We start from the raw sequence: 24245 nt of genomic DNA, 5'->3' as shown, positions 1-24245 counted from the left end.
TGACATGTTTCTATCTATCTAATCTATGTGTGAAGCTCTATTCTGTCTGTTATAAATTGTCGGGTACAGATGCTGAATTGCCGGCCGGCTTTTTTAAAGAGACGGTGCATGAAAACACTATTATTTTTTTTGATAAATCCTTTACACTAAAGGACAATTACAGTAAGCAACACTGTCACTGTACTTCATATATATGTGGCTGACATGTTTCTATCTATCTAATCTATGTGTGATTCTCTATTCCTTCTATTCTAAATTGTCGGGTACAGATGCTGAATTGCCAGCCGGCTTTTTTAAAGAGACGGTGCATGAAAACACTATTATTTTTTTTAATAAATCCTTTGCAGTAAATGACAAGTACAGTAAGCAACACTGTCACAGTACTTCATATATATGTGACTGACATGTTTCTATCTATCTAATCTATGTGTGAAGCTCTATTCTGTCTGTTATAAATTGTCGGGTACCGCTGCTGAATTGCCGGCCGGCTTTTTTAAAGAGACGGTGCACGAAAACACTATTATATTTTTTAATAAATCCTTTACACTAAATGACAAGTACAGTAAGCAACACTGTCACTGTACTTCATATATATGTGACTGACATGTTTCTATCTATCTAATCTATGTGTGATGCTCTATTCCTTCATGTCTAAGTTGTCGGGTACCGGTGTATGCCGCTGCTGAATTGCCGGCCGGCTTTTTTAAAGAAAGCGTCTTCTGAGCAGTTTGTGAGCTTTTGGACACCTTTGAAGGTGTTTTCTATGTGTTTCTATGTGTTTTTGTTTGCCTGCCATTGGTTTTAACGGTGTTCGACGGTGTTCGACGAACAGTTCGACGAACAGTTCCTCGAACATCCCGGTGTTCGACGAACCGAACCGAACCCGAACACTACGGGGGTGGCTCAACACTACTCTCAATGTTAAAATTAACCTACCCTTAAAACTATACACTGTTCAAGTCTTTGTCAGTGGGCAAACTTACAAAAACAGCATGGGATCAAATAATTATTTCCTTCACTGTATATATATACAGTACAGACCAAAAGTTTGGACACACATTCTCATTAATGATTTTTCTGTATTTTCATGACTATGAAAATTGTACATTCACACTGAAGGCATCAAAACTATGAATTAACACATGTGGAATTATATACTTAACAAAAAAATATGTCTTATATTCTAGGTTCTTCAAAGTAGCCACCTTTTGCTTTGAAGACTGCTTTGCACACTCTTGGCATTCTCTTGATGGGCTTCAAGAGGTCGTCACTGGAAATGGTTTTCACTTCACTCACTTCACAGGTGTGCCCAGTCAGGTTTAATAAGTGGGATTTCTTGCCTTATAAATGGGGTTGGGACCATCAGTTGTCTTGTGCAGAAGTCTGGTGGAAACACAGCAGATAGTCCTACTGAATAGACTGTTAGAATTTGTATTATGGCAAGAAAAAAGCAGCTAAGTAAAGAAAAACGAGTGCCCATCATTACTTTAAGAAATGAAGGTCAGTCAGTGCGAAAAATTGGGAAAACTTTGAAAGTGTCCCCAAGTGCAATTGCAAAAACCATAAAGCGCTACAAAGAAACTGGTTCACATGAGGACCGCCCCAGGAAAGGAAGACCAAGAGTCACTTCTGCTTCTGAGGATAAGTTTATTTGAGTCACTAGCCTCAAAAATCGCAGGTTAACAGCAGCTCAGATTAGAGACCAGGTCAATGCCACACAGAGTTCTAGCAGCAGACACATCTCTTCAAAAACTGTTAAGAGGAGACTTTGTGCAGCAGGCCGTCATGGTAAAATAGCTGCTAGGAAACCACCGCTAAGGACAGACAACAAGCAGAAGAGACTTGTTTGGACTAAAGAACACAAGGAATGGACATTAGACCAGTGGAAATCTGTGCTTTGGTCTGATGAGTCCAAACTTGAGATCTTTGGTTCCAACCACCGTGTCTTTGTGCGACGCAGAAAAGGTGAATGGATGGACTCTCTGTGCCTGGTTCCCACCGTGAATGATGGAGGAGGAGGTGTGATGGTGTGGGGGTGCTTTGCTGGTGACACTGTTGGGGATTTATTCCAAATTGAAGGCATACTGAATCAGCATGGCTACCACAGCATCTTGCAGCGGCATGCTATTCCATCCGGTTTGCGTTTAGTTGGACCATCATTTATTTTTCAACAGGACAATGACCCCTAACACACCTCCAGGCTGTGTAAGTGCTATTTGACCATGAAGGAGAGTGATGGGGTGCTACGCCAGATGACCTGGCCTCCACAGTCACCAGACCTGAACCCAATCGAGATGGTTTGGGGTGAGCTGGACCGCAGAGTGAAGGCAAAAGGGCCAACAAGTGCTAAGCATCTCTGGGAACTCCTTCAAGATTGTTGGAAGACCATTTCCGGTGACTACCTCTTGAAGCTCATCAAGAGAATGCCAAGAGTGTGCAAAGCAGTCATCAAAGCAAAAGGTGGCTACTTTGAAGAACCTAGAATATAAGACATATTTTCAGTTGTTTCACACTTTTTTGTTAAGTATATAATTCCACATGTGTTAATTCATAGTTTTGATGTCTTCAGTGTGAATGTACAATTTTCATAGTCATGAAAATACAGGAAAATCTTTAAATGAGAAGGTGTGTCCAAACTTTTGGTCTGTACTGTATATATCTATATATATGTATATGTATGTGCGTGTGTGTTAACGATAAATTGCAGTAACATTGGGAAGGCTTCCAGAGGATGCATTCTGTAAAGCTACTTAGTGAATACAAGGTGTACTGCATGGGCCTGTTCAGCACCCTTTGCACATTGCAAAATATTGGAAAGCAGCCAATTGAAGTATATTGGTTAAAGCCCATTACACAGCCTCTGAACTAAACACTGAATACAAGCAAGAACATCCTATAACCTGGACAATCCTGTGTAAAGCAGGCGGTGAACTCAGGCGCTCATCCCATGTACTGAAGGATATTTGTGTGCACTTAATCATGCAGCAGACACAGATTTGTGGCACAGTTCCTAGGTTGCCATTGATATCCACTGACGAGATACACATCTGGAAGACATGCCTCCCCCTGAGACAAATGTGTGTTATCTCTTAGACTTGAAATCCTCCCTTCGTAGAAGCACCTGTGAGAAGGGGGTGGGAGATGCTTTATTTTTGCCAGAATGACAAAAAAATCGAGCTCAGCTGTTCTCCATGCAAGTGACTCACTCTGGGTATCTAATCCATTCACTGTCTCCCTCATTCACTGCTCCTGATCAGCTCAGCTTCCCTGGCTGCACTCATGGGATGTGTGCTCAGCACCATGGACAGCAGCGCTGGATCTGAATAGGGCCAGAACCAGGGACAGCAGCAGCCAAGCCTGGGGGGTCAGAGAGCCACTTGTGGCATTGTACAGATTGTGCCTATATAACAGCTGATTAACAGAGACCTCACACTGACTGACAGCACATTCTAGTACTTCGACATTTAGTAATGGAGCCATAGGTTTGGCAACTTTTAATGTGAGGAAGCAAGGCAACAAACCATGACACTTTAGCCTCCAGGTAGTAACCCAACTGTTCCCCTAACTGTAACACCAATTATCCTCCACTCTATCATCAGTTCTACACCAACGTCCTATAAACTGTACCTAGTGTCTTCAGATTTACGACTTATGTGTAATCTAAACCCCAATGTAACGTCAGCTACTTTAATGTAATTTGAACCTCAAAGTATTATCAGCTGCCTATCAACTTATCATAAAGTGCTCCATAATGAACTAATGAAGCCTACACTGTACATCAATTATTATATCTTCATCTATGACTTAATATGCCATATATTATACCCAAATTTGCTTATACTGTACATCAATGTATTAGCAGCTCTACACCTATGCATTGATGTGGCATATATTATAGCCAATGTAGCCTATACTGTACATCAAGGATAACAAAAATGTACCCCAGTTTAAAATAAGGTTCCCCAGTGTGCATAGATTTTCAGAAACTAGAACACTGTACTTCATTCATCTCAAAGCAAAAAAATGCTTTCCTAGGGAGGGTATCACATATAACCAGGAACACAGTGATTGTTCTCATCACATTAGACAGTGAATGATGTAGCTGCACATTCATTAGCAGCCCTTACTGATAAGCAGGAACAGAGGTGACATAAGGTTACAGCTGCAGGAGGATAAGACTGTGTCACCATATACTCTGCTGACGCTACAATAACCCTATATACTGGGATGCTCACTACATCCAGGAGCAACTGGAGCCAGCAGGTGAGTGCTGAGCACACAAGAGCCAGCAGAAGCATCATGTACTGTGGGCTTTACATGGAGCGCACAAGTATGCTGCATCTATATCTATACAGCAGAGCAAAGTAAAAGGCGCTGATCATCCTGTGCACAGTTCTGGGGAAAGGGACAGTACTTACTAACCTGACTGCTATGTCATTTATATAAACGTGTGTGTAATATATTTATATATGTATATATATATATATATATATATATATATATGTAATGTGCACATGTATACAAACACATACACACATATATAATGTACGTGTGTATACATGTCAGATTATATAAATATATATGTATACACACATACATTTTATATGTTACTCACACATGTATACACACGTACATTATACATATATTACATACATGTATACACGTGTACATCATGTATATACATTACATGTATATATTATTTATATTACACACACATGTATACACACATACATCATATATATTACACACACACATACATTATATATATTACATACACACATACATTATATATATTACACACACACATGTATACACACATACATCATATATATTACACACACACACATACATTATATATATTACACACACACATACATTATATATATTACACACACACATACATTATATATATTACATACACATATACAGCATATATATATTACACACACACATACATTATATATTACACACACATACATTATATATATTACACACACACATACATTATATATATTACATACACACATGTATACACACATACATCATATATATTACACACACACACATACATTATATATATTACATACACACATACATTATATATATTACACACACACATACATTATATATATTACATACACACATACATTATATATATTACATACACACATACATTATATATATTACACACACACATACATTATATATATTACATACACACATACATTATATATATTACACACACACATACATTATATATATTACATACACACATACATTATATATATTACACACACACATACATTATATATATTACACACACACATACATTATATATATTACATACACACATACATTATATATATTACACACACATACATTATATATATTACATACACACATACATTATATATATTACATACACACATACATTATATATATTACACACACATACATTATATATATTACACACACACATACATTATATATTACACACACATACATCATATATATATTACACACACACATACATTATATATTACACACACATACATTATATATATTACACACACACATACATTATATATATTACACACACACATACATTATATATTACACACACATACATCATATATATATTACATACACACATACATTATATATATTACATACACACATACATTATATATATTACATACACACATACATTATATATATTACACACACACATACATTATATATATTACACACACATACATTATATATATATTACATACACACATACATTATATATATTACATACACACATACATTATATATATTACACACACACATACATTATATATATTACACACACACATACATTATATATATTACACACACATACATTATATATATTACATACACACATACATTATATATATTACACACACACATACATTATATATATTACACACACATACATTATATATATATTACATACACACATACATTATATATATTACATACACACATACATTATATATATTACACACACACATACATTATATATATTACACACACACATACATTATATATATTACACACACATACATTATATATATTACATACACACATACATTATATATATTACACACACACATACATTATATATTACACACACATACATCATATATACATTACACACGTATCTCTCAGTAATAAGCTGATCCCAGGCACAGGGCGCATAGAAGCTGTGGCATTCCCACCCGTGACTGGTCCCCACACTTCGGATGGAGCAGCTCCTCTCTCCTCAGACTTGCGCACAGTTCTGCACTGGTCACACAAGATGTAGAAAGTTCTCCTTCCAGCACAGGAGCCGCAGGTTGTAGCTGACATGCAGACGTCTTACCTCCTCCGAGCTCTCAGCCTATTGCATTATTCCACTAGCACCTCTCCTCCTGCATGCTGAGCACTTCACAAAACTTTGCAGCAGTTCCCTCTCCTCATGCGCCTTTCCTTCTCCCCTGCGCACTTGTACGTGTCACTACATTCCGGTGAGCGAGCATTAGCCGTGCAAATCCCAATAGCTGCAGCTCAGAGCGCTCACTCTGCTTCAAAGAGTTGCACCGTATGCGCATGCGTCAGACATGAACAATTTGGATCATGCGCAGTGCAGCCTACATCCATTCCACAGCGCCATAACAGAAAGGTCGGTCGCAGATGCTAAGAATGGGGCGTGGCATTACTCATTGTACTCTGATTGGTGGTATTGCGGAAAGGGAGACGTGTATTGGTTATTGGCTTGTGTGGGCGGGGTTTAAGACGTCAATGGATTACTTCCTTCATGATATAGTTATTCTTGTAGTGTGGAGTTGTGCGGAGCTGACACTGATTCATAGTGTGCTGGGCTCGTCACTGCAATGTCCTCTGCCAGAAAAGAAGGTAACGGAATCTGCTGAGCAGGCTGCAATGTCATGTGGTGAAAGGAATCCTCCATGTCTATGTGCATTGTATACAGGGGTGGATTAAGAGTAGCAAGGGCCCTGGGCAGTTTAGAAGGCGCAGGCCCCCCACACACACCTGATGTATCACATGTCACATGATCCCCTTTGATAGTTCACGTGAAATTAATTTGGCACAATATTAATTATAATAATTTTTTTTAGGCTGTGTGCCCACTATGCGTTTTTTATGCGTTTTTTAAGCGTTTCCGCAGCGGCAGTTCCGGCTTGGTAGAAGGCCTGCCATGTTCCCCAATGATAATCCGCGTGTGCTGTGCACATGCTGCGGAGGTTTCCGTCGCGGATTATCATTGCGGAAAAATCCTCAGCACTACCAATTATTTTGCGGAAGCGTGGCGCTTTCTCCGCCATTGACTTGCATTGGAACACATGGAATCCGCATCACTACATGTGCACATGCGGATTCCATGCGTTTCAATGTGCGGATGGTACCCAGGTCTGGAGAAGAGGAGACTCTCCTCCGGACCCCGATACCATAGAACCTGTAAAAAAAAGAATAAAATAAATATTATACTTACCTTCTGATGGCCCCCGATGTCTTTATACGATGCGTCCTGGCTTGCCGGCAGCTCGCGATGGTCTGAAAAGGACCTGTCGTGACGTCATTTAGTCATGTGACGGGTCACACGACCGCTGACGTCGGCAGGCCATCAGAAGGTAATTATATATTTATTTTTTACCATTCTTTTACTGTCACACTATATAAATACATGCTGGTTGCATGGATTTATATAGTGTGACCAAGTTGTCAAGCACTTTCCAAGTGATGCTAAAATCGCTTGGAAAGCGCTTGACAACCTGCATGCGGAAATGCAAGTGAAGAACGCTCCACATCTGCATGTCCCTGGCAGGAAAACGCATGTACAATCCACATGCATTTTTTTCTGCCAGGGAGATGCAGAAACGCTCAAAAAAAATCCGGAGCATTTCTGCATCGTGGGCACATAGCCTTACATTAATTGTATGACTCAATATTGAGCACACGTAGCCATCTATACACGGCGAGAGGCCGCACGTAGCCATCTATACACAGCGGGAGGCCGCACGTAGCCATCTATACACAGCGGGAGGCCGCACGTAGCCATCTATACACAGCGGGAGGCCGCACGTAGCCATCTATACACAGCGGGAGGCCGCACGTAGCCATCTATACACAGCGGGAGGCCGCACGTAGCCATCTATACACAGCGGGAGGCCGCACCTAGCCATCTATACACAGCGGAAGGCTGCACGGCACCATCTATACACAGCGGGAGGGCGCACGGCTCCCCCCCCAGAGACAGCGGGAGGCCGTATTCACACACAAACATATACATACACGCAGGGCTGTGGAGTCGGTAAGCCAAACCTGCGACTCCGACTCCTCAATTTCCCTTACACTGACTCCGACTCCCACATATATTGCTTATATTTAAGTGAAAAATTTATTGTAGTACAATGTGAACATCAGACATTTAATAATTTTTATGATACAATAATCAAGCTATTTAGATAGAATATAATGATGGATAGCTGGATGGATAGCTGGATGGATAGCTGGAGGGATAGATGAATGGATAGATGGAGGGATAGAGTGTGATAGACAGATGACAGCTACAGACAGCAAATAGTACATTGCACATATCGCACATATAGTTCACACACATTGTCCAGAGAGCACATAATAAGAACCTACAATATTAGCATTAGTTACCCTCCTGTGACAGAGATGAGCAGTAGTACTTTCACTTTCTCCAGCTCGGGGCCCAGGAATCGGATCCTGTGCAGGGCAGGCATCCCCCCCTCTCTCTCGTGAAGACGGCAGAAGACAGGACAGAGGAAGGGAGATTGCCCCCTGCAGTCTGGAGCCAGTGCAGGATGGGAGCACTGCAGCATACAAGTGAGTTTTGATAGGTGCGTGCCCCTGCTCCTAGGGGGGGGGGGCAGCTGCCCCTTGCTGGCTACGGCCATGATTCACACACAGCGTTTTTGTGGATCCGTTTTTTGCAGTAAAATGCAGTGTCTCTGGGCATCCCAGCAAAGTCAATGGGTTTCAAGATATGACATTCAGACACATCATTTTGTGAGGATCCGTTTTTGGGCTCAAAAACGTATCCTCACAAAGAATGAGCATGTCAGTTTGTTCGGCGTTTTTCTAATCTGCTTTTGCTATTGAAAACATTATCTATGAGCTTAAAAACCTTTCAGGTGATGCGGTTTTTTAAAAAGCTGATCTGCTTTTGCAGCTGAAAAACGTATCCTCAAAAAACGCAGCAAAAACGCTGTGTGTGAATGTAGCCTTAGATCAGGAACAGAACAGCCATTTATAGGACATTTCCTAACTTTCCCAAATTCCTATGAAAAAATATTCCCCACAAACTGCATTGATCTACTGCACCCAATTTATTATATATTTTAGGAGTCGGTCCATTTTATACCGACTCCACCAAAATGAGCACCGACTCCGACTCCACAGCCCTGCATACACGCATAAACACATTTGAAACACAAAAATACATATAAACAGATATCACACAATGATATCTGCCTGCACAGACACACACACTCACTCAATCACGCACACACTCACACACACACTCACACACTCACCATCCCCCGGCTCCAATCCTCCTGCTCCTCTCCGGTGCAGGTCGGGCGCGCACTGCGTGACATCACAGCTAGGAGACACGGCCGCGCACAGGGCCGTGTCTCCTAGCAGTGATATGGCCGGGCCAGCACAGGGAAGTTAACAGCTGCAGTGCTGGCCCGGCGGAAGAAGAAGTAGCGGCCTTGCTCCGCTGCTGGGGGAGCGGTCCGGGGGCCCACCCGCCACTGTCTGCCGGTATGTGCCGCGGCGCCGCACATATGATGAGGGCAATCTGGCCATAGACACCCTGGAGCCCTGGAGGCCCAGGGCCCCGGGCGGTAGCCCAGATCTCCCTCATTATAATCCGCCTATGATTGTGTGTATATATATATATACACAGTACAGACCAAAAGTTTGGACACACCTTCCCATTTAAAGATTTTTCTGTATTTTCATGACTATGAAAATTGTACATTCACACTGAAGGCATCAAAACTATGAATTAACACATGTGGAATTATATACTTAACAAAAAAGTGTGAAACAACTGAAAATATGTCATATATTCTAGGTTCTTCAAAGTAGCCACCTTTTTCTTTGATGACTGCTTTGCACACTCTTGGCATTCTCTTAATGAGCTTCAAGAGGTAGTCACTGGAAATGGTCTTCCAAAAATCTTGAAGGAGTTCCCAGAGAAGCTTAGCACTTGTTGGCCCTTTTGCCTTCACTCTGCGGTCCAGCTCACCCCAAACCATCTCGATTGGGTTCAGGTCTGGTGACTGTGGAGGCCAGGTCATCTGGCGTAACACCCCATCACTCTCCTTCTTGGTCAAATAGCCCTTACACAGCCTGGAGGTGTGTTTGGGGTCATTGTCCTGTTGAAAAATAAATGATGGTCCAACTAATCGCAAACCGGATGGAATAGCATGCCGCTGCAAGATGCTGTGGTAGCCATGCTGGTTCAGTATGCCTTCAATTTTGAATAAATCCCCAACAGTGTCATCAGCAAAGCACCCCCATACCATCACACCTCCTCCATGCTTCACGATGGGAACCAGGCATGTAGAGTCCATCCGTTCACCTTTTCTGCGTCGCACAAAGACACGGTGGTTGGAACCAAAGATCTCAAATTTGAACTCATCAGACCAAAGCACAGATTTCCCCTGGTCTAATGTCCATTCCTTGTGTTCTTTAGCCCAAACAAGTCTCTTCTGCTTGTTGCCTGTCCGTAGCAGTGGTTTCCTAGCAGGTATTTTACCATGAAGGCCTGCTGCACAAAGTCTCCTCTTAACAGTTGTTGTAGAGATGTGTCTGCTGCTAGAACTCTGTGTGGCATTGACCTGGTCTCTAATCTGAGCTGCTGTTAACCTGCGATTTCTGAGGCTGGTGACTCGGATAAACTGATCCTCAGAAGCAGAGGTGACTCTTGGTCTTCCTTTCCTTGGGCGGTCCTCATGTGAACCAGTTTCTTTGTAGCACTTGATGGTTTTTGCAACTGCATTTGGGGACACTTTCAAAGTTTTCCTAATTTTTCGGACTGACTGACCTTCATTTCTTAAAGTAATGATGGCCACTCGTTTTTCTTTACTTAGCTGCTTTTTTCTTGCCATAATACAAATTCTAACAGTCTATTGAGTAGGACTATCAGCTGTGTATCCACCAGACTTCTGCACAACGCAACTGATGGTCCCAACCCCATTTATAAGGCAAGAAATCCCACTTATTAAACCTGACAGGGCACACCTGTGAAGTGAAAACCATTTGACGCTCATCAGGAGAATGCCAAGAGTGTGCAAAGCAGTCATCAAAGCAAAAGGTGGCTACTTTGAAGAACCTAGAATATAAGACATATTTTCAGTTGTTTCACACTTTTTTGTTAAGTATATAATTCCACATGTGTTAATTCATAGTTTTGATGCCTTCAGTGTGAATGTACAATTTTCATAGTCATGAAAATACAGAAAAAAATTTAAATGAGGAGGTGTGTCCAAACTTTTGGTCTGTACTGTATTTCACCTCCAAAGTGGTGCTTCTAATCAAAGTTCCCTGCCCCTAGTAACATACTTACCAGCCTCGTTCTCTGCACCACTCCAGTCTTCTTCTGTAGGTTGTGACCTGCCGAATCGCTCCAGTGTTTGCTGGGGGGAGCCAGAGGTCACTACTAGTGCTGAGCGAGTATGTTCTATTAACCCTTTCGCCGAGTATGCTCGGGCCGAGCTCCGAGTATTTACAGCTGCTCGGTGATATGGTTGAATCACTCCTGTGTGCATGATTTGCGACTGTTTGACAGTTTTACTACATGTGAGGAATGTCTATTTCTTACACATTCCTCACATGTAATAAAGCTGTCAGACAGGTGCAAATCATGCACACGGGAGCGATTCAAACACATCACCGAGCAGCTGTAAATACTCGGAGCTCGGCCCGAGCATACTCGGCGAAAGGGTTAACAGAACATACTCGCTCAACACTAGTCACTACTCAATGTAAGTGTATGAGAGTCAGAACGAGGGTCACATAGACTTACACTGAGAGCCTGTGACAGTAACCTAACTTACATTAGAGACAACACTCCAGCGCTGAAATAAAAAAAAATCCTGGAGTGGTGCTTGAAGACTGGCATATAAAGCATTAATCTTAGGAAATTCTCCCCCATTGAATGTTCTTTATTAGCTTTATATTTTCTCATTTCTGTGGAATCGAAAATCTGTTTCTTATTTCCTAAAATCTATTGTAAAAAAAAATTCACAATTCTTTCCCCCGGTCTAATTGATTACCAAGAAAGAGGCAGCGGTGCTATAATAATGGTATGGTAATGCACCTGTCATATCTGATCTAGCAGTAGAGATGGCAGCAGAGAGAGGCTGACAGCACGGTATCAATGGGGATTTGGCTGCCTCCACAGAGGGGCTGCAATGTATGCTGTCTCTGATCAGTAGTTTACTGTCATTTTTGTTTCTTGCACTCACGCAAATAACTTCAATTAATTTTTCCATAGAAATCTGTCAATAGGTAAATCTTATGTACAGATGATATTCCATTACCCAAGCTTGATATACACTTTGACTTGTTTACTAGGAGCGTTGTCTGCTATAGTTTTGCAAACAAGTGTTACAAGATGTTAGAGAAACATTCAGTGAAGAAAATTGTACTCCAAATGTATCTCCTTCCCATTTCCTATGTGTTTATTAGACTATGTGCGCTCGTTCAGGATTTGATTGCAGAAATTTCTGCAGTGTTTCTGTATCTCTTGGCAGGAAAAATACTGCAGAAAAAAACGTGCGTCTTGCCGCGATTTTGACGCTTTTTTTATGCGTTTTTTATGCGTTTTTGTACATCAATGAATGGTTTTTGGAGCTAAATAAAGTTATTTGATAAAAGAAAAGTGGGACATTGCTTTAACCCTTGGATTACTTTTAGAACTGGGGTGAGTATATTGGTTAATTTAAATGATCAAAGAATATGTGTTGTATTTCAAATAAAGTGTTTTACTATGTGTGTGTCTGTTTATTTAACTCTTTACTTTAATTTAATTAGGGTTGGCAATGAAAGGGTCTGATTGACACCGTGTCATCGCCACACAAAAGAGCTAGGTGTGAGCTAATCCTATACACCCAATCTCATTAGCATTCTGTAATGCACACGCCCGGGCTGAGCGGCGTGTGCTTGTATATGTAGTGATTCCACTGGACCGTGCTGGAGAGTGAATGCCTGGAGGGGCGTAACTAAGTATTCACCCGATCCGACCAGGTCGCACGACGGCATACGATGCCAGTGCACCAAGGAGGAACCGAGCAGAGGGACCAGGTGCTACTCCAGGACAGACCCCGGACACGGCTGTTGACCCACACCGGGGAATACAGGAACAGACAGGTTAGGCTGGCACACAGACTGGTGGGAATAGGCAGGCACGACTGGTATGCAGGCAGGCGGGTATGCAGGCAGGGGGGTACAGGCAAGCACGGCTAGAGTGCAGACAGGGAGGCACTAGCAGGTTGGAACACAGGGGGGATAGGACCCAGTACACACTGGGACTCAGGAACAGAACCACAGATGTGGCGGACAAACACAGCAGAGTGAGGCCGCCCAGAGTGGTGAGTGAGAGCACGGCAAGACGAGACCGCCTAGAGCGGTGAGCGAGAGAAGAGCAGGACGAGGCCGCCTGGAGCGGTGAGCGAGAGTAGAGCAGGACGAGGCCGCCTGGAGCGGTGAGCGAGAGTAGAGCAGGACGAGGCCGCCTGGAGCGGTGAGCGAGAGTAGAGCAGGACGAGGCCGCCTGGAGCGGTGAGCGAGAGTAGAGCAGGACGAGGCCGCCTGGAGCGGTGAGCGAGAGTAGAGCAGGACGAGGCCGCCTGGAGCGGTGAGCGAGAGTAGAGCAGGACGAGGCCGCCTGGAGCGGTGAGCGAGAGTAGAGCAGGACGAGGCCGCCTGGAGCGGTGAGCGAGAGTAGAGCAGGACGAGGCCGCCTGGAGCGGTGAGCGAGAGTAGAGCAGGACGAGGCCGCCTGGAGCGGTGAGCGAGAGTAGAGCAGGACGAGGCCGCCTGGAGCGGTGAGCGAGAGTAGAGCAGGACGAGGCCGCCTGGAGCGGTGAGCGAGAGTAGAGCAGGACGAGGCCGCCTGGAGCGGCGAGCAAAGGGTCAGAGCAGAGCGAGACCGCCGAAGCGGCGAGCAAAGGGTCAGAGCAGAGCGAGACCGCCGGAGCGGCGAGCAAAGGGTCAGAGCAGAGCGAGACCGCCGGAGCAACGAGCAAAGGGTCAGAGCAGAGCGAGACCGCCGGAGCAGCGAGCAAAGGGTCAGAGCAGAGCGAGACCGCCGAAACAGCGAGCAAAGGGTCAGAGCAGAGCGAGACCGCCGGAGCAGCGAGCAAAGGGTCAGAGCAGAGCGAGACCGTCGGAGCAGCGAGCAAAGGGTCAGAGCAGAGCGAGACGGCCGGAGCAGCGAGCAAAGGGAGAGCAGAGGGGATAGGGCTCTGTTCACACGTAACAGACTGGAAGGGAAAGGCAGAACCAGGTACACACAGGATAATTGCAATGAAGTAGCGAGTGGGCCACAAACTCACAAACGGGAGTACAGGGACAACGAGTAGGAGTTAGGTACGGGATCAGATTCTGCAGGAAAAGGGAAGGTACGGACATAGAGAAAAACAGGAAACAGGCTAGAAGAGTATTCAGACAAGAACAGACACAGTAGCAAGATACAGGAGCGGGTCTAGGTATGCAGCCCCTAGAAGGCGGAAGGAACAGGCTAGGAGCGTGTTCAGACAGGACAGACAAGATACAGGAGCGGGTCTAGGTATGCAGCCCCTAGAAGGCGGAAGGAACAGGCTAGGAGCGAGTTCAGACAGGCCTGGAAATACAGCCTCCAGGAAAGGCAGGCAAGCAAACACAGAAAGGGACCTGGCACATTCAGAGTGAATGAGCACACTGAATGAAACACAATGCTCAGGCAGGGTTTCTTGGGAGGAGCTGGGTTAAATACCAGATGACAGACAGCAATAGGCTGAGGACGCACAAGGGGTGTGCCCGCAGCAGGTACAAGAAACAGGAAGTGATCGGGCACCGCCCTTAAGCAGCAGAAACAGAGGCAAGCAAACAGCATGGAGGGAAGCCAGGCTAGCTGACTGGACTGGAGATCAAGTGCGCGCTCTTGCACAGTGGGAGATGGACCACTATGCAAGGACGCCGCCAGGTATGTTACACATTCCCATTCATGTAATTTCTGGGGCAGCTGAGAGCTGCTATTTTTAGCCTAGGAAGGTGCCATTAGGCAAACATGTTTCCTGGCTTTAGTAACAGCTCACAGCTGTTTCATTAGCCGTTATTTCAGCCCCGATCAGCAACAAGCAGCGCTTTCGACACAGCATATTTTTGTTGCGCCCAAAACTCTGTGTTTTTATGCCGAACTTTTGTTCTTGGTACATGTGAATCCACCACATATAATTACATTTCATTCTGTCAAAATATGCAGCGGAGACTAGAATCTCCGCTACAGAAATTGACATGCTGCTTGTGAGTTTGGGTACGTGGCCATGATCAGGAAATACTGCGGGTTTGACGCTGCATATTTATACAGCGTTGAACCCGCAGCGTCCAGATGTTACAGCATAGTGGATGGGATTCTAGAAATCCCATGTCCACTATGCATGCATCTGAGGCTGCGGATCACCTGTGGACACTGACATGCCGCACGTTTTTCAGGACCGCAGCATGTCAAATTCTCTTGCGGAATCGCTAGTCTCCACAACAGAAATTTGACCACTAGAATGTATAGAATTCGGTAATAATAATAATCTTTTTATTTATATATTGCCAACATATTCCGCAGCGCTTTACAATTCAGACAATTTACAGACATTATCGGCACTGTCCCCATTGGGACTCACAATATACATTCCCTATTAGTATGTCTTTGGAGTGTGGGAGGAAACCGGAGAACCTGGAGGAAACCCACGCAAACACGGGGAGAACATACAAACTCCTTGCAGATGTTGTCCTTGGTGGGATTTGAACCCGGGACCCGAGCGCTGCAAGGCTGCAGTGCTAACACTGAGCCACCGTGCCGCCCTGTAAATCCTCATGGTTCAGTGAAGACAACGCAATGTTTTGGACACAGCAAAAATATGCATCCAAAGTGCTGCTACGTCCAGATCGTGGACATAGAGCGTAAAATAAAAAAAAAAAATGGCGAGGGCTCCTGCGTCATTTTCATAACCAGCAGAGGGAAAGCCAACCGTTGGGGGCTGATATTAGTAGCCGGAGAAGGGGCCATTAGTAAAAAATGTTCCCTGGCTATGAATAACAACCCACGGCTGTTTGCTTAGCCTTTACTGGCCAGATTACAGGTGGACCCCAGAAAAAAAATTACTTAGGGTCCCACTATAAAATCTAACCAGAAAAGGCTAAACAGACACCTGCGGGCTGATATTAATAGCCACGGAAGGGACCATGGATCCTGGCCCCCTCGACGGCGAATAATATCACCCCTCAGCAGTCCCAGAAATGGAGCATCCATAAGATGCGCCAAATCTGGCGCTTAGCATCCGCTCTTCCTACTGCCCTGAAGTGTTGGCGAGTGGGGTAATGGAGTTGGGGTTCATGTCAGCCTCGTATTGGCGGCTGACATGAAGCCCAGGTTAGTAATGGAGAGGCGTCTATACGCCCCCAATACTAACTGCGTAGTAAAGTTTTTGACACTTTTTCAATAAAAGACACCACCAGAATAAAGTGTTTTATTGAAGTAAAATGACCACGGATTTAATAATTTATTTATTATACGGCCAATCCCTGAAGCCCTCAATCTTCTGTAAAAAATAAAAAACAACTATATCCCTCACCTGTCCACCGTCATGACGTAATCCAGATTGTCCTCCGGCGATCCGGGTCACTTCTGCAGCATCCACATCAATCACTGATGTGACTGCTGTAGAAGACAGCACTGAACACTCCTGTCATTGTACATTGCTCTGCTGCAAGAGTGAGGTCACTTGGGTTCATCAGCTGAAGATCAGCTGATCAGCCCCGGTGACCTCAGCATCAGTGGTACGTGGGACCATTCTCACGAATGTTCCCACGCTGCACCGGTGCCGTGGAGTGAGGTCCCGAGCTCATCAGCTGATCTCCAGCTGTAAATTCGCGTGACCTCAGCCGGCACCGTAGCGATATACACTGCCGGAAGCGAACATGCTCCTGTCAGTGTACCACCGGCCGCCGAGGGATCAGGACACCTAGGGACATCGCGAGGGCACCGGGGGACGCTGGACAGGTGAGCATAGGTGTTTTTTATTTTTTTCACTGACCGCGCACACGCCGGCTCGGCTGAGGAGACTACTGCTCCCCTCAGCCGCGCCGCTCCCTGTTATCAGCAGGAGCGGCGGTTGGATGATGGAAGAAGTAGTCTTCCCCAGCCGTCCCGGGTACCACTCTATGTGTGTATTTGCAGCATATTTGAGGAACTGTGAATAATAGAAGTTAGGGATAGGGGTGAATGAATGAAAAGGAGTACAAGATAGAAAGATATTGGTCAAAAATATAATTGTGCAGGGGTAGAAGAATGGAAAGAAAAGAAAATAAGTAATAAGGTGGATGTAAAAAAATAGAATATATTGGAAGTGCAAAAATAAAGTAAGGGGATGGCGGGAGAAAACTCTTATCTTTGTCCATTTATTCCACCCAACTTTTCTTTTCCCTTCTTTTATGCGTTGGTGTAATAAAAACCTTCATTTTATACCATTGAGGATTCTTCATTTCTGCATGTGCAGCCCAGATACTGTGATCTCTCCACTAAAGAGATCCACTGACTGTCAGCTCAGTAGGGTCTAATGGACCACCACAGGTTCAGAAATGGAGAATTTTTGCAAATTTTCATGCAAAATAAAAACGTCTGTTTGCCGTATCTATTATGATTTATTTATTACATTTGTAAATACAGAAACAGCCAGAGTCAAGATAAGTGGACGCATATTCTGAGCCTGCTTTATTATTTCTGTAAAGTACGTTAAATTAAATTTTGCATTTTGAAGATCTCCAAAGCTTTATACTTCAAGTGGTGGCACTACATTACGTTGAAAGGATTAGGTTTCTGTACTACATTGTTTCGATATGTTTATGAAAAGCATTGTAATTGTAAAGGTCACTTACCCTTTCTAGGATGTCTGAGAGCACTGCTGCCGCTTATGGCGTATGAGCCATCGCTTGTGTGGGGTTTTTAATGTCTAACTCGCCATGTTGTCTGACATTTATGACAAAGAAATTGTATTGTCTGGAGCTGCAGGAATTGATACTTTTATAAGAGCAGTAATTACTATGGCTACTATGGTCATTTAGTAAATCTCCTGCATTGTTGAAGTAGTGTTTCCATCTCTACTGGCATGCTTTGTATTGTTTTCTTCAAGCAGCAGTAGGGTCAAACTTTTCTATAGTTCCATGTATTAGTAAAAAGTATTTTGTTCTGTTTACTGGTATACAAGTCAGAAGTCTATGTTTGCATTGTCTTGTGATACATGCAATAGATGCTAGCCCATTCACTGGTTCTGCAGACCTGGAGCTATTCTACAACCCCTGACAAAAATTATGGAATCACCGGGCTCGGAGGATTTTCATTCAGTTGTTTAATGTTGTTGAAAAAAAACAGATCAGACATGGCACAAAACTAAAGTCATTTCAAATGGAAACTTTATGGCTTTAAGAAACACTAAAAGAAATCAAGAAAAAAAAATGTGGTACTCAGTAAGGGTAATTTTTTTCAGACCAAGCAGAGATATATTATGGAATCACTCAATTCTGAGGAAAAAATTGTGGAATCATGAAAAACAAACACACAAAAGAACACTCCAATACATCACTAGTATTTTGTTGCACCACCTCTGGCTTTAATAACAGCTTGCAGTCTCTGAGGCATGGACTTAATGAGTGACAAACAGTACTCTTCATCAATCTGGCTCCAACTTTCTCTGATTACTGTTGCCAGATCAGCTTTGCAGGTTGGAGCCTTGTCATGGACCATTTTCTTCATCTTCCACCAAAGATTTTCAATTGGATTGAGATCCGGACTATTTGCAGGCCATGACATTGACCTTATGTGTCTTCTTTCAAGGAATGTTTTCACAGTTTTTACTCTATGGCTCTATCGTTATTATCATCTTGAAAAATGATGTCATCATCCCCAAACATCCTTTCAATTGATGAGATAAGAGAACTGTCCAAAATATCAATGTAAACTTTGTTGAAGATGTAATGACAGCCATCTCCCCAGTGCCTTTACCTGACATGCAGCCCCATATCATCAATGACTGTGGAAATTTGCATGTTCTCTTAATGCAGTCATCTTTATAAATCTAATTGGAATGGCACCAAACAAAAGTTCCAGCATCATCACCTTGCCCAATGCAGATTCGCGATTCATCACTGAATATGACTTTCATCCAGTCATCCACAGTCCACGAATGCTTTTCCTTAGCCCGTTGTAACCTTGTTTTTTTCTGTTTAGGTGTTAATGATGGCTTATGTTTAGCTTTTCTGTATGTAAATCCCATTTCCTTTAGGCGGTTTCTTACAGTTCGGTCACAGACATTGACTCCAGTTTCCTCCCATTCATTCCTCATTTGTTTTGTTGTGCATTTTCTGTTTTGAAGACATATTGCTTTAAGTTTCCGGTCTTGACGCTTTGATGTCTTCCTTGGTCTACCAGTATGTTTGCCTTTGACAACCTTCCCATGTGGTTTGTATTTGGTCCAGATTTTGCAACATTACGTGATGATTTACCTTCTTTTAAGAGTTTGATAATCCTCTGCTTTGTTTCAATTGACATCTCTCTTGTTGGAGCCATGATTCATGTCAGTCCACTTGGTGCAACCACTCTCCAAGGTGTTATCACTCCTTTTTACATGCAGACTAATGAGCAGATCTAATTTGATGCAGGTGTTAGTTTTGGAAATGAAGATTTACAGGGTGATTCCATAATTTTTTCCCTCTGCTTGGTCTGAAAAAAATTACCCCTACTGAGTACCACATTTTTTTTCTTGATTTCTTTTAGTGTTTCTTAAAGCCATAAAGTTGCCATTTGAAATGACTTTAGTTTTGTGCCATGTCTGTGATCTGCTTTTTTTCAACAACATTAACCCCTTTACAACCCAAGGTGGTTTGCACGTTAATGACCTGGCCAATTTTTACAATTCTGACCACTGTCACTTTATGAGGTAATTACTCTGGAATACTTCAACGGATCCCCCTGATTCTGAGATTGTTTTTTCGTGACATATTGTACTTCATGATTGTGGTAAAATTTCTTCGATATCACTTGCGTTTATTTGTGAAAAAAATGGAAATTTGGTGAAAATTTAGAAAATTTGGCAATTTTCAAAATTTGTATTTTTATGCCCTTAAATCAGAGAGATATGTCACACAAAAGAGTTAATAAATAACATTTCCCACATGTTTACTTTACATCAGCACAATTTTGGAACCAAAATTTTTTTTTGTTATGGAGCAATAAGGGTTAAAAGTTTACCAGCGATTTCTAATTTTTCCAACAAAATTTTCAAAACCATTTTTCTAGGGACCACATCACATTTGAAGTCACTTTGAGAGGTCTTTATGACAGAAAATACCCAAAAGTGACACCATTCTAAAAACTGCTCCCCTCAAGGTGCTCAAAACCACATTCAAGAAGTTTATTAACCCTTCAGGTGCTTCACAGGAATTTATGGAATGTGGAAGAAAAAAAATGAACATTTAACTTTTTTCACAAAAATGTTACTTTAGACCCAATTTTTTTTATTTTCGCAGGGGTAACAGGAAAAAATGGACCCCAAAATTTGTTGTGCAATTTCCCCTGGGCACGCAGATACCCCATATGTGGGGAAAAACCACTGTTTGGGCGCACGGCAGGGCTCGGAAGGGAAGGAGCGCCATTTGAATTTTCGATTGTAAAATTTGCTTGAATAATTAGCGGACGCCATGTTGAGTTTGGAGAGCCCCTGATGTGCCTAAACAGTGGAAACCCCCCACAAGTGATCCCATTTTGGAAACTAGACCCCCCAAGGCACCTATCTAGATGCATAGTGAGCACTTGGAACCCCCAGGTGCTTCACAAATTAATCCGTAAAAATAAAAAAGTGTTTTTTTTTCCCACTTTTTCATTTTTACGAATCAATTTGTGAAGCACCTGGGGGTTCCAAGTGCTCACTATGCATCTAGATAGGTGCCTTGGGGGGTCTAGTTTCCAAAATGGGGTCACTTATGGGGGAGCTCCAGTGTTTAGGCACACAGGTGCTCTCCAAGCGCAACATGGTGTCCGCTAACAATTTGAGCCGATTTTCCATTCAATTTGTTAGCGGACACCATGTCGCGTTTGGAGAGCCCCTGTGTGCCTAAACAGTGGAAACCCCCCACAAGTGACCCCATTTTGGAAACTAGACCCCTCAAGGATTTTATCAAGGGGTATAGTGAACATTTTGAACCCAGAGGTACGACAGAATTTGATAACATTAGGTCATCATATTGAATAAGTTGTCATTAGTCGTGAACGCAAGTGCTCGCTACTTGAGTTTGCATCGGGTACTCAGGTATGCACCATGTACTGCGTGTGCTCGAGTGACATGCTCGAGTCCCTGCCCCGCATGTTTCACGGTTATTAGACACCCAAAAAAAAACATGCAGGGATCGCTCATGCATGGCAGGCAATCCCCGCAAAGTTTTTTTTGGCCGCGAAGCATATGGGGCGGAGACTCGAGCATGTCATTCAAATACCCACGATACTCAATGCATACCAGAGTACCCGATGCAAACTCAAGTAGCGAGCACTTGCTCTCAACACTAGTCGCCATATCGTCATCTTTTTTTTCTTACTTTTGAAAAAAATCCTAGCCCAACCCTAACCCTAGCACAACCCTAACCCTAGCACAACCCTAACCCGAGAGTTTATTTTTTACGCCGTTCCTCGTGCGGTATAAGTGATGAGATTACTTTATTCTTCGGGTCAGTGTGATTACAGTGATACCAGAATCATATGGAGTTTTTATGATTAACAGCTGTCACACACTAAAAGGCGCATTTTTTGTAAAATCTTGTTTTTGCATCGCCATATTTTGAGAGCTATAATTTTTCCATATTTTGGCAGACAGAGTCATGTGATGGCTTGTTTTTTGCGGGATGAGTTGACGTTTTTATTGGTGCCATTTTCAGACACGTGACATTTTTTGATCGCTTTCTATTCCGATTTTTGGGAGGCAGAATAAACAAAAAACACCAATTCTGGAATTGTTTTTTTTTTTTTTTTTTATTCTGTTCCGCATGTGGTAAAATTGATAAGGCAGCTTTATTCTTTGGGTCAGTACGTTTACAGCGGTACAACATTTATATTGTTTTTCTATGTTTTGGCGCTTTTACACAATAAAAGGTATTTTATAGAAAAAATTATTTTTTGCATTGCTTTATTCTGAGAGCTATAACTTTTTGATTTTTCGGATGATGGAGCTGTATGGCGGCTTGTTTTTTGCGGGTCAAGATTACGTTTTCAGCGGTACCATTTTTATTTATATTCGTCTTTTTGATTGCGCCATCCCTAATTGCACCATCCCTGTGCTATGCAGGCAGTCTGCGCTGCACAGTGAAAACATTGTGTGGTCGTGCACTGTGCATGACCAAACAATGTTCCTGCTGCCTGGTGACCCTGATGTTGTCATGACGACATCGGGTCGTCATGGCAATACCCGGGAAGCCGCGGCAGACAACGCTGGAGGCCGGAAGAGGAGGTGAGTATACCGATCACCTCCCCTTGCCACCGCAATGCTGCGATCGACTTCGATCGCAGCATTGTGGGGGTTAATGTGCCGGGAGCGGTGCGAGACCGCTTCCTGCACATAGTACCGGGTGTCAGCTGTAACAATCAGCTGACACCCAGGAGCGGTGCGGGACCGCTCCCTTCACATAGTACCGGTTGTCAGCTGTGACAATCAGCTGACACCCGGCGGCGATCGCGCCCGCACAGCCTGTGTGCGCGCGCGATCGCGATGACGTACTAATACGGGTCAGGCTCTTAAAGCCCAGGGCACTGACGCGTATTAATACGTCATGGGCTGTAAAGGGGTTAAACAACTGAATGAACATCCTCCGAGCCCGGTGATTCCATAATTTTTGCCAGTTGTTGTAGTTTAACCCGTTATAATGACCTAGCAGAATGTTTCAAATCTGACGTGTGACTTTATGTGACATTAGATCTGGAACGTTCCAACCTATCCCAGTGATTTTGAGGCTTTTTTTTCGTGACACATTATACTTAATGTTAGTGGTAAATTTAGATTGATATGTTTTTGCTTTTATTTACAAAAATATCAGGCATTTGACAAAAAAAATCCAAAAATAGCAATTTTCAAGCTTTGAATGTTTATACCTTTAATCTAGATAGCCACACCACACAAAATACTGTAGTTAATAAATAACATTTCCCATATGTCTACTTTACATCAGCACTAGTGTTGAGCGATACCTTCCGATATCGGGAAATATCGGATCGGATTGGATCGGACCGATACCCCAAAAGTATCTGATATCGCCGATTCTGATACCGGAAACCAATGCAAGTCAATGGGACAGAAATATCGGAATGAAAATAAACCCTTTCTTTCCTTGTAGGTTAATTCTACATGAAGAAAAACAACTAAGAATAATGTAGAATATATTGGGGGAGGTGGGGGAGACAATAAAGGCATAGAGGTTTAGCCCAATCAAATGGAATAGCAGGAATTAATTTTTTTTTAAGACGTTCTGAGTTACGGAAATATTGACTATGTTAAGTATTTTTATATTTTGTCAGATATTTATGTTTCACTACTTCCATGCTCTTCGCCTTCTATTTTACTTCTCCCACACTTTCTCCTTCATCATCCTCAGCATCAGCATCTTTTTAATCAACTTCTTCTTCACCTTCTTCATCTTCTTCTTCTTCACCTTCTTCGTATTATTCTTTTTTTTTACATTCTTCATATTCTTCTTATTCAACTATTATTCTTCTTCATATTCTTCTTCTTCATCATATTCTTATTTGTGACAGGCATTCCTGTAGTTGTTATCTATAAAAGTTTGAACATTACACCTTTCGTTCTGCCCGTCAGAAAAGATTTACAACAGGATTTGTCCGCGTTCAGTTTGGTCTGCAGCAGCAGGTCTTTTCCAGGGGC

At 42.9% G+C, this 24245-nt stretch overlaps 2 protein-coding genes across 8 annotated transcripts in view; one reads left to right on the top strand and one right to left on the bottom strand.

Moving 5' to 3' along the window:
* DLGAP2 (DLG associated protein 2) overlaps positions 1–6649 on the bottom strand; it is a 1383198-nt gene extending 1376549 nt beyond the window's left edge. For all 3 annotated transcript variants that reach the window (XM_073675364.1, XM_073675367.1, XM_073675365.1), the window contains exon 1: positions 6392–6649. The gene's annotated coding sequence lies outside the window, so the exon portion shown is untranslated. The remainder of the gene's footprint in view (positions 1–6391) is intronic.
* A 128-nt stretch (positions 6650–6777) lies between these two features.
* ERICH1 (glutamate rich 1) overlaps positions 6778–24245 on the top strand; it is a 127056-nt gene continuing 109588 nt past the window's right edge. For 3 of the 5 annotated variants that reach the window (XR_012318412.1, XM_073675361.1, XM_073675360.1), the window contains exons 1-2: positions 6778–6924; positions 8742–8883. Coding sequence is in view for 4 of the 5 variants with exons in the window: in XM_073675361.1 (XP_073531462.1) it covers positions 6811–6924; positions 8742–8883 (256 nt within the window). In the remaining variant the exon portion in view is untranslated. The remainder of the gene's footprint in view (positions 6925–8741; positions 8884–24245) is intronic. The other 2 variants (XM_073675362.1, XM_073675363.1) reach the window with 1 other exon arrangement.

This window comes from Phyllobates terribilis, unplaced genomic scaffold (assembly GCF_046119375.1).
Source record: "Phyllobates terribilis strain yellow unplaced genomic scaffold, ASM4611937v1 Scaffold_3__8_contigs__length_932513732, whole genome shotgun sequence".
Classification (NCBI taxonomy): Eukaryota; Metazoa; Chordata; class Amphibia; order Anura; family Dendrobatidae; genus Phyllobates; species Phyllobates terribilis.
This window is presented reverse-complemented; position numbering and strand designations above follow the sequence as displayed.